Source organism: Aquarana catesbeiana, linkage group LG02 (assembly GCF_042186555.1).
Source record: "Aquarana catesbeiana isolate 2022-GZ linkage group LG02, ASM4218655v1, whole genome shotgun sequence".
Taxonomy (NCBI): Eukaryota; Metazoa; Chordata; class Amphibia; order Anura; family Ranidae; genus Aquarana; species Aquarana catesbeiana.
In genome coordinates this window covers 197,412,993-197,426,195 of record NC_133325.1, presented here as the reverse complement: position 1 = coordinate 197,426,195, position 13,203 = coordinate 197,412,993, and the positions used below count along the sequence as shown (strand labels likewise).

Sequence of the window (13,203 nt, the reverse complement as noted above, 5' to 3'; positions counted from 1 at the left end):
TCTGTAAATTGCACTCCCAGCTGCCGCTCCTGTTTGGCAATATAGGAAGGTCTAAAGTCCGGAGGTTGAGCTATCAGTAGTTGATTGGTCAGGGCAATAGCGTGTCTCAATGGAGACTACTCCAGGCTCAACAGCTCAAAGGAGGTTAGTAGCCTCCTGAAAGCCACCAGGGGGCAGGGAAGAGAGCCAATAAAATGAGTTGGCTGTTTTTTTTTGCCAAAGAGAGCCCTGCCGGGGCTGGATCATCTATAATTTGTTGCCTATTCTTTCTCTGGCCATTGACTAGAGAGTCAGACCTGTGGCCTTTGACCTTTTTCCACTCAAGAAATCTAGGGTCATTGAGTGCTGGATTGAAGGCTGGGTTGCCAACAATGGAAGTGAGCAGAGAAGGGAGCAGTGCGACCGAGAAGTCGCGGAAGGCCTTCCGGGTAATCTGCCATGTTTCCCCCACCGTGGGATGATGCAATATCCGGTTTGGCAAGGGCTTCTGGCACCAGGGCAGTGACTCCAAATGGACCCCCGTTAGGGTGTGCTCTATTTGTACCCATTGCTTCAGAGTTCGTGCCGACACCAGTCCAGAATTCGAGTTAGGTGGCATGGCATATGATAAAGGTTGGCATCCGGCAAGGCGATACCACCACTCAACTTGGGAAGTCGAAGGATGGTCTGCGCCAGCTGGGGGAGCTTCTGGGCCCAGTCAAATGTGACAAAAGCTCTGTTCAGCACCCTGAGGAAAGAGGTGGATCTGTATAGGGAGTACCTTGAAGTGATACAGCAGCCGAGGCATGATGTTCATTTTCACTATGCCACAGCTCCCGAACCAGGAGAACCACCCATGCTGCCAATCCTGAAATCTGGATAAGTGCGGCTAAGGAGGGCGGCAGGGTGACCTTCAGCGCCTCCAGATTTTTGTTAATTGATGTGGAAAAGCGATAACTCCTCGTACGTCCTCAGTTCCGCAAGCAGGTTCGGGATAGACACCAGGGGGTTGGTCAAGAAAAATAGTAGGTCGTCTGCAAACGCCCCCATTTTTGGGGACAGGGTGGCATCCAATCCTAGGACTGAGATGTTCAGGTTATCCCTGATAAGTCTCAGGGTTCGAGGGTCAGGATAAATATCGGAGGTGACAGGGGGCACCCCTGTCTCGTCCCATTCGTTATCTGAAATGATGAACGGTGGCCATTGACTTTTAACCCGTGCCAATGGGCAAGAATAGATAGCTTGGACCCAGTTCATCATTCATTCATTCATTCATTCATTCCCTCAGACCTATGCAACTAAGAGTCTCGAACAGGAATGGCCAGTTCACCCTGTCGAACGCTTTTTCGGCGTCAGTTGACAGGAGCAACATTGGCGTCTTAAGTGACCACGCTGCATGAATGCGATTGGTTGTATTGTCGCGCGCCTCCCTCGTGGGGACAAACCCCACTTGGTCGAAATGGATCAATTGTGGAATTGGATTCATCAGCCGTATGGAAAGAATTTTGGTGAATATTTTTAGATCCACGTTTTTTAAAAAGGAAATCGGCTGGTAATTTTGGCAAAATAGAGGGTCCTTACCCTCCTCTGGTATCACTGCAATGTATGCACGCACGTGTCTCCCGGGAGGGTGGTCCCTTCCCCCTGCAGCATTATATGCAGAGAGAAAATGTGGGGTCAGAAGCTCCCCTAAGGTCTTGTAATATAGAAGGGAATAGCCATCTAGACCCGGGGCTTTTCCCAGTTGCATTCGTGCCATCGCCAAAGCCACCTCATCTGCAGAGATGGGTTTCTATAGTTCAGTGAATTCCTCATCTGGGGGAGGGGGGGAGTCCCGATCTTTGTAGGTAATCCTGTATGTTCTTCTGTTCGGAGGGTTTCCCCCCTTTTTGGAGGTTAGGCGCGGAAGATTTTATATAAAGAGGTTAAAATACCTCAAACTGGTCTATGTCCTCTGTAGCATTATGGGTATCGTTGAGAAGTTCGGTCATAAACGTTCGAGCTTGCTGGGCTCTCAGAGCAGTTTTCCACATTTGTTGCTGTGCTCATAGGATGTTTGTCTAGACTTAGCAATCACAGCTTTCGCCCTGTACAGAGCCAAGGTGCGCAGTTGGTTCCGCAGGGCTGTTAGATCTGCAAGAGCCCAGGCAGGTAGTGATATTAGTTATTTATATATTTTTTTTATTTTTTTATGGACGGCCTCTAGGGATCAGATGTTGTCTAACAGACTGACAATCTGTTGCTCTCTAGCTGTCTTGAGTCAGGATCCTATCTTTATCAAGAGACCCCTGATGTAACCTTTGTGCGCCTCCCAAACCATCGTTTGGGCGACCTCTGGATTTACATTAGTAGAAAAAACTGTCTCTGTTCCCTAGATGCGACCTCGGGCAATTGGATCAGGGAATCGTTAATCTTCCACACCCACTGCATGGGAGCGGGTTGCAGCAGGTCAATGTCTACAAGTACTGGCGCGTGGTCTGAGAACGTTATGGAGCCAATCAAGGCCGAGGTAACCCTGGACAAGGATTGAAGCATCTTAAAGAGATCAGTTTGGGTGTAGGAGTCATGTGGATGCGAGTAGAACGTGTAGTCTCTATGGTTTGGGTGAATAACCCGCCACACATCCACTAGGTGGAAAGTGTCGATGTTTCTTTTTAGGTGTTTCAACACTGTGTAAGAGAGCTGCAGGTTTCCCCTGCATCCAATTTGCATCAGGTGACTGACCGGCTGTCAATGGCACTGGTTCACACATCTCTAGGATGGCTGCGGAGCAGTTGCACAAGAGGTCCTGTGTGTCTTCTGGTCTGAATTCAGCCAAAAATGCGGACCGAAATCAGACCTGAAACGGTGAACGGGGACGTACCGGACCCCTGCTGTGAGCCGTTGTGCACGGCAGTGTGAACCCAGCCTTCAGGGATGTAGGGGACACACGGCTGTAGATAAACAGGTACACCTTTTTATGCAGGAGGATTTGTTTCATCTGTCCCTGAAGCCAGTCACTTCACTGGGCAATAGGTAAGGGTACAACTTTGAAATGGGGCAAGCTGAAAAGGAAGGCTTTAGAAATGTGGAAAGGATTCTGGAGCTCTACCCGCTGGCTGAAAATTTAAATCTTGTATTCATAGTATTTTAGAATTGTTTAACTAAATTTTTATATATTACACTTTCTGCACTGGATGAGCCTGTCTGTTACTTATTGAGGCTTCTGCTTTGTGCAGTTCTTAGAGAGGGGTTGGGGTTTGCAGAAAACCTAATCAGTCTTTTGGGTACTAAAAGTTCAGTGTTAGACCTATAATCTACTTGCTCCTGTTCATAATTCTAGCAGTGCGATGTACTGGCTGGATTTGTACACCAATGCCCTGAAGCCTCTGTTTTTCTACATTGTTTGCTGAAGGACACCTTTTCATTAATATATGTACTGTGGTAAAGTTCAGAATGCTGAAACTGGCAGAACTGTCACAAAAAAAAGTTTGATTATTTTACTGACCTGTTATACAAAATCAAAATTGCCAGCAAAGGCTATATGGCTTGTGAATAATTACCAATATCTATATGGAACAGTCCACAGTACCTTTTTAAAATTCCCTGTAATTAGTTGCACCCCAAGGTACAGATAAATGCAAACTAATACATATACTAATCCTAACCCACAGATTAAAAATAATGAAATAAAATTAATAATCTTTATCCTACATTGCTGTACACAGAGCATCCATATAATCATTACAGTAGGGTTATGCTACTACTAGGTGATTGGACACCTGTTGGGCAAAGATCTGTCATGTTACAGGATCCATTGTTAAAGCTGAAAGCCCTTATTTACTGACCACCCTTTTTTTTTTTTTTTTTTTTTTTTTTTGGTTCACCTAGGCACTTTTCCTATAGACTTGACAAAAACACGGCTGCAGGTACAAGGGCAAGCAAATGATGCGAAATACAAAGAAATCCGCTACCGAGGAATGATCCATGCACTTGTCAGAATAGGTCAAGAGGAGGGATTTAAAGCGCTGTACTCTGGGTAAGTAACACTTTAATATTTTCTGTATGTGCTTTGGCTGAACTGTGACTCCGTATCCTCAGGAAAGAGAAAGGAGTATAAGTACATTTTAAAGAGCATAAATAGTTTGCATACAGTGAAACAAAGGGGTTGATTTACTAAAACCGGAGCGTGCAAAATCATGTGCAGCTGTGCATGGTGTCCAATTTGGCTTCTAACTTCAGCTTCTTTAATTAAGTAAATCAACCCCATAGTATTGCTGCATGAGGACCAGGGAGAAAGCCAATTAACATGCATTTTCAGAAGGCAGGATTAGTAAAGGGCAACTTCAATGCTGCTTACATGGCACATTCCCTTTTTAAACGCTGAATAGTAAACAGGTGTAAAAGGCATAAATGAATGCAGCCTGCCAAACATCCTCTGAATAGCAATCCAATGCAGACAGATCGTGACCCTTGTGGCTAAATGGTTATGTTTTATCAAAGTATTTTTTGTGCTTTAGTTTCTGTAATGTAAACACGATAGTTATGAAGAAATGTATTTTTGTTCATAATACTTTTGTGGTGAGTAGCAGACGGGTGACTGTTACTGGAAGTTCTTTCTCTGGGAGATGACCTCCTTTTTATACTGATTACAAAATCATCTACAAACAGCAGACTGACCCTTCACCTAAATCCACGTCCAGTACAGTCCAATTGGAAATGAATTCTGCAAAGCAAGCGGTTCATTCAATAAATTGATTAAAGAATAATAAGTGTTGCGCTGCCGACACACTTAGCTAATAGGAAAACATATCAAAGTGATAAACTGCAACATACACTTCAAACGCCATTTTATCTGTGAATAACCTATATCAACCAAGTGACATCCAAACTAGTGCATTCTAATAAATACAGTCCGGTCCATAAATATTGGGACATCGACACAATTCTAATCTTTTTGGCTCTATACACCACCACAATGGATTTGAAATGAAACAGATATGCTTTAACTGCAGACTTTCAGCTTTAATTTGAGGGTATTTACATCCAAATCAGGTGAACGGTGTAGGAATTACAACAGTTTGTATATGTGCCTCCCACTTTTTAAGGGACCAAAAGTAATGGGACAGATTAACAATCATCCATCAAACTTTCACTTTTTAATACTTGGTTGCAAATCCTTTGCAGTCAATTACAGCCTGAAGTTTGGAATGCATAGACATCACCAGACACTGGGTTTCATCCCTGGTAATGCTCTGCCAGGCCTCTACTGCAACTGTCTTCAGTTCCTGCTTGTTCTTGGGGCATTTTCCCTTCAGTTTTGTGTTCAGCAAGTGAAATGCATGCTCAATCAGATTCAGGTCAGGTGATTGACTTGGCCATTGCATAACATTCCACTTCTTTCCCTTAAAAAACTCTTTGGTTTCTTTCGCAGTATGCTTCGGGTCATTGTCCTTCTGCACTGAAGCGCCGACCAATGAGTTCTGAAGCATTTTGCTGAATATCAGCAGATAATATTGCCCGAAACACTTCAGAATTCATCCTGCTGTTTTTGTCAGCAGTCACATCATCAATAAATACTAGAGAACCAGTTCCATTGGCAGCCATAAATGCCCACGCCATGACACTACCACCACCATGCTTCACCGATGAGGTGGTATGCTTTGGATCATGAGCAGTTCCTTTCCTTCTCCATACTCTTCTCTTCCCATCACTCTGGTACAAGTTGATCTTGGTCTCATCTGTCCATAGGATGTTGTTCCACAACTGTGAAGGCTTTTTTAGATGTTGTTTGGCAAACTCTAATCTGGCCTTCCTGTTTTTGAGGCTCACCAATGGTTTACATCTTGTGGTGAACCCTCTGTATTCACTCTGGTGAAATCTTCTCTTGATTGTTGACTTTGACACACATACACCTACCTCCTTGAGAGTGTTCTTGATCTGGCCAACTGTTGTGAAGGGTGTTTTCTTCACCAGGGAAAGAATTCTTTGGTCATCCACCACAGTTGTTTTCCGTGGTCTTCCGGGTCTTTTGGTGTTGCTGAGCTCACCGATGCGTTTTTTTTTTTTTTTTTTAAGGATGTTCCAAACAGTTGATTTGGCCACATCTAATGTTTTTGCTATCTCTCTGATGGGTTTATGTTGTTTTTTCAGACTAATGATGGCTTGCTTCACTGATAGTGACAGCTCTTTGGACCTCATATTGAGAGTTGACAGCAACAGATTCCAAATGCAAATAGCACACTTGAAATTAACTCTGGACCTTCTATCTGCTCCTTGTAAATGAGATAATGAGGGAATAACACACACCTGGCCATGGAACAGCTGAGCAGCCAATTGTCCCATTACTTTTGGTCCATTTTAAAAAGTGGGAGGCACATATACAAACTGTTGTAATTCTTACACCATTCACCTGATTTGGATGTAAATACCCTCACATTAAAGCTCAAAGTCTGCAGTTAAAGCACATCTTGTTCGTTTCATTTCAAATCCATTGTGGTGGTGTATAGAGCCAAAAAGATTAGAATTGTGTCCATGTCCCAATATTTATGGATCTGACTGTATGCGTAACTGTCCATAGGGAATGCAAAGTGTCTGCAGTCTGCTGCACTAATGCTCTTCACAAATGATAAATATGATTTTCAAGTGTCTTTTTATAAATTTCACACAAGGTTATTGCTCCCACAGTCCCAGTGCTGCTAGACCTTTCTTCACACTCTGTGCTGACACCCAGCAAAGTGATTACAGATTTATTCTCACCTTCATAATATGACCTATGCAAATATAGGTCTACATGCGCTGCCCCCACTCTGGGGATAATGTAAAAGGTCCCTCCGATTTGGCAGAAAACCATTTGCTCACTTAGTTTTTCAAGGTAGCTGTGTCTTCTAAGATCTCCCGTGCATTGCTGCGTCTGTCTGCAAAGTTAACTTGGAGCTGATACAGAATCCACCATAGTGTAGTAATTCAATAAACTAGTGGTGGATTTATTAAAAAAAATTAAAACCACAATATATGGGAAACCATCTCTCAGGACATGCAGCTTTCCCTCCTTACTTCTGGTCCTCCTTTTCCAGCATCTCCTAGCTCCTCCCCATGAGTATTGTCACCGATCAAGTGACTTCAACATCAGTTGAAGCTTTAAGATGGAGTTCCCCCTTTGGGCTGGGCTTAGGGGGTGTGGAAAAGTAATTAACTATATTTACTTACCCTGTCCTTTGTGCTGCTAGACCAGTCTCTGCAGAGTCTTCTCCCCTACATTCTGGCGATCTAAAGTCTTGATGTCCTTAAGATCAATGCAGGTCCATAGCCTTGCATTAGCCTTGCATTGGCCACGATGACACCAAGGGATAGGCTACTGTTGGAGCATGGGGAGCGCCATCTGCTGGGAGAGTGGAGGATTCAGTTAAGTAAAATGTTTTTGCCCCCCACTGCATAGAACAGTTTTAATTTTTTCTGGAGTTGGGATTTGACCTACTGAAACCATCTAAATCATATGTGGTATAAACCTATTTATATGCTGCTTAATTCCATGCCATGAAAAATCTTTTGAGTTAAAATATTGCACCTGTCATCACATACTGTATAATGCACTGTTTGCTAATGTATGTAGTTATTAAAGTGGTTGTAAAGCTGGGGGTTTTTTTTTTGTTTTAATCTGCATAGGATTGCACCAGCAATGCTTCGCCAAGCGTCCTATGGCACTATTAAAATAGGCACTTATCAGAGCCTGAAGAGAATGTTTGTTGATAGCCCTGAAGGTATGTATAAAGTTTAATCTGTCAAGCAACTCCCATGTTTGAGTTATTGATGTAAGCTCCTAGGCATGCTATGAAAGATAACTCAAATACTTATAAATATACTGGTGATACTTCTAATATGCTGGTGGTATTTTCCACAAGTAGGAGGAGAAAAGTAATTAATAAAAGCGAAAATTGGCCTTCGATCTGATTCTATACTATAAACTAGTGAAAGTTGAGTGATGCTTTATAGAGGACCTCATGAGATGTCCACTCGAGGAGCCCCTCATACACCTGTGAAAGCACTGGACTTGTAAAGTGAAATGTAAATTTGGCTTTGAGAACAGGCTAACACTGAAAAACATAAGAAACAAGCACTTTATGGAGTGCACTTTGGCTAGTGGAGGTTCCTTTTTGAACCACTTGAGGTCTGGGCCATAGCCGAATGACGGCCACAGCGCGGACCTCAATTTCCGGGAGGCCGTCATAGGACGTCCTCCCCTGTGCACGCACACCTTGCAGGGCGTGCAGTGCGCGCGCTGAGATCACCGAGTCACGGAGACTCGGATGATCTTAGATCCGAGTAAGGGGCCGATCCCGGCTCCTTACCATGTGATCAGCTGTCAGCCAATGACAGCTGATCACATGATGTAAACAAAAGCTCAGTAATCCTTTTTTTTTTTTTTTTTTTTTTCTCCTCACGCTAACAGCGTGAGGAGAAAAAAAAGCCAATCACCAAGCTTATGTTAAAGGGACATCGGTCCTGAAGCGGAAGGAGGCACATATGCCTCATCTGTGCAACCTGCCAGTGCCACCTATCAATGCCCACAAGTGCCATCTATCAATGCCCAACAGTGGTGCCTAGCAGTGCTACTGTCAGTGTAAGCAATCAGTGCCCATCTCTGCCACCCATCGGTGCCCATCAGTGCCGCATCATCAGCGTACATCAATGAAGGAGAAAAATTACCTGTTTGCAAAATTTTATAAAAAAAAAAATTTTTTTTTTTTTTTTTTAAATTCGATCTTTTTCAATTTTTTTTTTTAACAAAAATAAAAACCGCAGAGGTGATCAAATACCGCCAAAAGAAAGCTCTATTTGTGGGGAAAAAAAATGATAAAAATTTCATTTGAGTACAGTGTTGTATGACCGCACAATTGTAATTCAAAGTGCGACAGTGCTAAAAGCTAAAAATTGGTCTGGACAGGAGGGGGGTTCAAGTGCCCTGTAAGCAAGTGGTTAAGTCCTCAGTCTCGACCAGGAAGGGCTCTATAACTTGTTTCTGATCTGAGTTTTGAACAATGTGAGCTTGCTTAGACAAGGAAATTAAATGTTCTATAACAGGAGCACCTGATACATTTAATATGCTTAGGAATGGAACAGAAAATGCTGGGGGACTAGCTGAGATTTCCGCATTGCACTGTACACATAAGAGCATTTTTATTATCCACTAAAATAAAACAATCTGATATGTTCAGACGTACTGAAACTGTTATCGATAAGAATGCATGTTTAAACACATACTTGTATGTCTTTGCTCAATTAACATTTAATTTGACTTTTTTCAACCCATAGATGAGACGTTGGTTCTTAATGTTTTTTGTGGCGTTTTGTCTGGAGTGTTTTCCTCATGTATTGCCAACCCTACAGATGTTTTAAAGGTAATATTTCATCAGCTAGAGCACTTTTTCCTTTTTTACAGAGTACTTTTAGGGCCTCATGCACACGGGCGTGATGTTGGAGACATCTAGCATTCCCCCCCCCCCCCCCCCCCCACATAAATTTTAGTAGAATGTTATGACTATTCTAGCCCAGGGCTCTCCATATTTTCTAAATAAAGGGCCAGTTTACTGTTCTTCAGACTTAGGGGGGGCGGCTGCATGGACTTTAGCCATTGGGAGTAGAAAGGTCCAGACATCGGGGGGGGGGACACTGTTCCATCTTTGGTGTCAGTGGGCCAAATTGTGGCCTGTCATTGGGTCTAATTGTTGGTGTCATTGGGAGGAATTGTGCCCCATTATTAGTGTCATTAGGAGGAATTGTGCCCCTTCCCTGTGGTCAGTCGAGAGGGGGTGTTATGTCCCATTGTTGGTATCGGTGGAAAAAATAGTGGCCAAAGGGCCGCAGTTTGGAGACCACTGTTCTAGCCAATAGAATGAGTTTACACTCCTCCTACGCACTTGAACACAGTTTGCAAATAAACACACGTTAATGACATTTTGTTTTCTGGCAGAATATTTGGAACACTTTTGTATATGCCCCTGCATGAAGCCTTAAAAATCTGTGTGCTTGGGATGGGCTTTCATATTGGACATAATTATGAAATATTCAAATTTAAAAGGACTGCTCATTGCAATTAGGTGTTGTCTTTTTGGAAGTGCGCAAAAGCTCTTGCAATCTTATTTAAATCTAGCAACTTATTGGTGGGGCTGGTTGCAGTTTTACAACTGACTTGCATGTAACTGAATTATGTATTTATAGGTCTAATTATTGGAACTGCAAAGTGCAATGGCATGCAGAAAGGGCATATGATTAAATTATAGTCTATAGCTTGATGTTTCATCCAGCGCTGTGGTGTCCCGGAGCTCCCAGCCGGCTGCTGTCATCCTCGGCTAGATAGGCTTCTGGGTACTGATCTTCAGCCATTTTCATAGGGTCAGCCGAGATGATGCCGAAATTTGTACACTGAGCTGCAAATTTTAGGTCATATCTCTTATAAACCAATATACTTTTTGTATGAGGCCCCTTAACACTGTTGTGACAGCACATGGCATTCATTACACAGTGGGTGTGCTGCGTCGCTGTTCATTGTAAAAGGCATCCCAAAGAAAGCAGGCTACAACGCAGTGTGTCATAACGCACAGCTGCCCTATTTATTTTTTTTTTGGTTTTTTTGTGCGTGTTTCAGCCAATTTATTTTGCTAAAGCTGTTTACACCATACATTACACATGCACCGCAGCGCACACTGTTGTGGTGTGGATGGGTCCTAAAGGAATTATTTGCATGGCTCTACACCATAGCCTAAAATTGGGAACAAACCCCTTGATTGGAGGACTTGTAAATACCATTTTGTTTTAGGAAGGCAGTGCTATATTAAATCTGTATCTTTAAATAAGCCAACTAATGCAAGGCATTATTTTGAAAAAATTTATACAAGTTGCTGTCACAAGACTATCTTTGAAGGCTTCAGTGTGCTGGATAAATCAGAAGGGACGTTGCTGTGTTTACTTTGTACTTAGCAGGCCCGGAGCACGAGCTGCAGTGACCTGCCTTGCAGTTCATGTTTGTATACTGTTAGAAGCAGGGCAGAGTTCAGGCAGCCCCAGGTGGGAGCACAGTGGACAGAATGTGTGCATTTCATACAAAATATACAGTAGGTTTCTTCATCTCGGCTGCCTGTGTGCCTATAATAGCCTGAGAAGACTTGGCAGTCTGCCTGAAATGGGAGAACATGGGTTTCTGTACTCTTAAAATAACTGACATATTGACTATTCTACTTAACCTATACACGATGTACTGTTCCTCCTTCCTGGAACGTATGATGATAAAAATTGCTTTGGGATCTGTATTTGTTCCCTTATCTGAGAGCTGGTTGCATTTGAAAATAAAAGGTGGTCTTGTACAGCATGTAATGTTTGGCTATTAATAAATCTGTACTAGCTCCGCTGTTTAGCTGGACTATAAATAGTGGTACACTTCATGCTGCACAAGCCATAGACTGCTCCGCTTCTCTGGGGAAAAGGAAATCCTAGAAATCCGACTGTTTGCTATTTGAGCCATTACCTCATCCTTTTTTACATTTTTTTTTTTTTTTTGGGTAAAATAAAAAAATTGTATTGGGGTTTCGGTACAATAAACTCCCATTCCCATAGTATCAAGTGACCAACATTATAAGTTAGTTGGCAAGTGCACAATAGGAGCTTCATAATTAAAGGGAAAAGTAGCTGCACTGCCAGCACCAGGTAGTGCCTAGTAGCTAATGAAAATTAGCACTGCTTTTTTGTTTTTCTAAGATAATAAATAAATAAATATATATATATATATATATATATATATATATATATATATATATATATATATATATATATATATATATATATATATATATATATATATATATATATATATTATACACACAGTGGGGATAGAAAGTATTCAGACCCCCTTAAATTTTTCACTCTTTGTTATATTGCAGCCATTTGCTAAAATCATTTAAGTTCATTTTTTTTCCTCATTAATGTACACACAGCACCCCATATTAACAGAAAAACACAGAATTGTTGACATTTTTGCAGATTTATTAAAAAAGAAAAACTGAAATATCACATGGTCCTAAGTATTCAGACCCTTTGCTCAATATTTAGTAGAAGCACCCTTTTGATCTAATACAGCCATGAGTCTTTTTGGGAAAGATGCAACAAGTTTTTCACACCTGGATTTGGGGATCCTCTGCCATTCCTCCTTGCAGATCCTCCCCAGTTCTGTCAGGTTGGATGGTAAACGTTGGTGGACAGCCATTTTTAGGTCCAGAGATACTGAGTTGGGTTTAAGTCAGGGCTCTGGTTGGCCCATTCAAGAACAGTCAGAGTTGTTGTGAAGCCACTCCTTCGTTATTTTAGCTGTGTGCTTAGGGTCGTTGTCTTGTTGGAAGGTAAACATTCGGCCCAGTCTGAGGTCCTGAGCACTCTGGAGAAGGTTTTCGTCCAGGATATCCCTATACTTGGCTGCATTCATCTTTCCCTCAATTGCAACCAGTCGTCCTGTCCCTGCAGCTGAAAAACACCCCCACAGCATGATGATGCCACCACCATGCTTCACTGTTGGGACTATATTGAACAGGTGATGAGCAGTGCCTGGTTTTCTCCACACACACCGCTTAGAATTAAGGCCAAAAAGTTCTATCTTGGTCTCATCAGACCAGAGAATCTTATTTTTCACCATCTTGGAGTCCATCAGGTGTTTTTCAGCAAACTCCATGAGGGCTTTCATGTGTCTTGCATTGAGGAGAGGCTTCCGTTGGGCCACTCTGCCATAAAGCCCCGACTGGTGGAGGGCTGCAGTGATGGTTGACTTTCTACAACTTTCTCCCATCTCCTGACTGCATCTCTGGAGCTCAGCCACAGTGATCTTTGGGTTCTTCTTTACCTCTCTCACCAAGGCTCTTCTCCCCCGATAGCTCAGTTTGGCCGAATGGCCAGCTCTAGGAAGGGTTCTGATCGTCCCAAACGTCTTCTATTTAAGGATTATGGAGGCCACTGTGCTCTTAGGAACCTTAACTGCAGCAGAAATTTCTTTGTAATCTTGGCCAGATCTGTGCCTTGCCACAATTCTGTCTCTGAGCTCTTCAGGCAGTTCCTTTGACCTCATAGTTCTCATTTGCTCTGACATGCACTGTGAGCTGTAAGGTCTAATATACTGATATTTCCCAGAAGACCAGTGCTGTTTATTTTGGAAGGTTTGCTGTTATGTAGCCTCACTTTTCACTCTTGCTGAGAAGTATCCACTAA

At 42.6% G+C, this 13,203-nt stretch overlaps 1 protein-coding gene across 1 annotated transcript in view; it reads left to right on the top strand.

Annotated features, from left to right (window-relative positions):
* SLC25A30 (solute carrier family 25 member 30) overlaps window positions 1–13,203 on the top strand; it is a 57,603-nt gene that overhangs the window by 23,018 nt on the left and 21,382 nt on the right. The window contains exons 3-5 of the mRNA XM_073614162.1: window positions 3,850–3,997; window positions 7,624–7,718; window positions 9,271–9,356. Coding sequence (XP_073470263.1) covers window positions 3,850–3,997; window positions 7,624–7,718; window positions 9,271–9,356 — 329 coding nt within the window. The remainder of the gene's footprint in view (window positions 1–3,849; window positions 3,998–7,623; window positions 7,719–9,270; window positions 9,357–13,203) is intronic.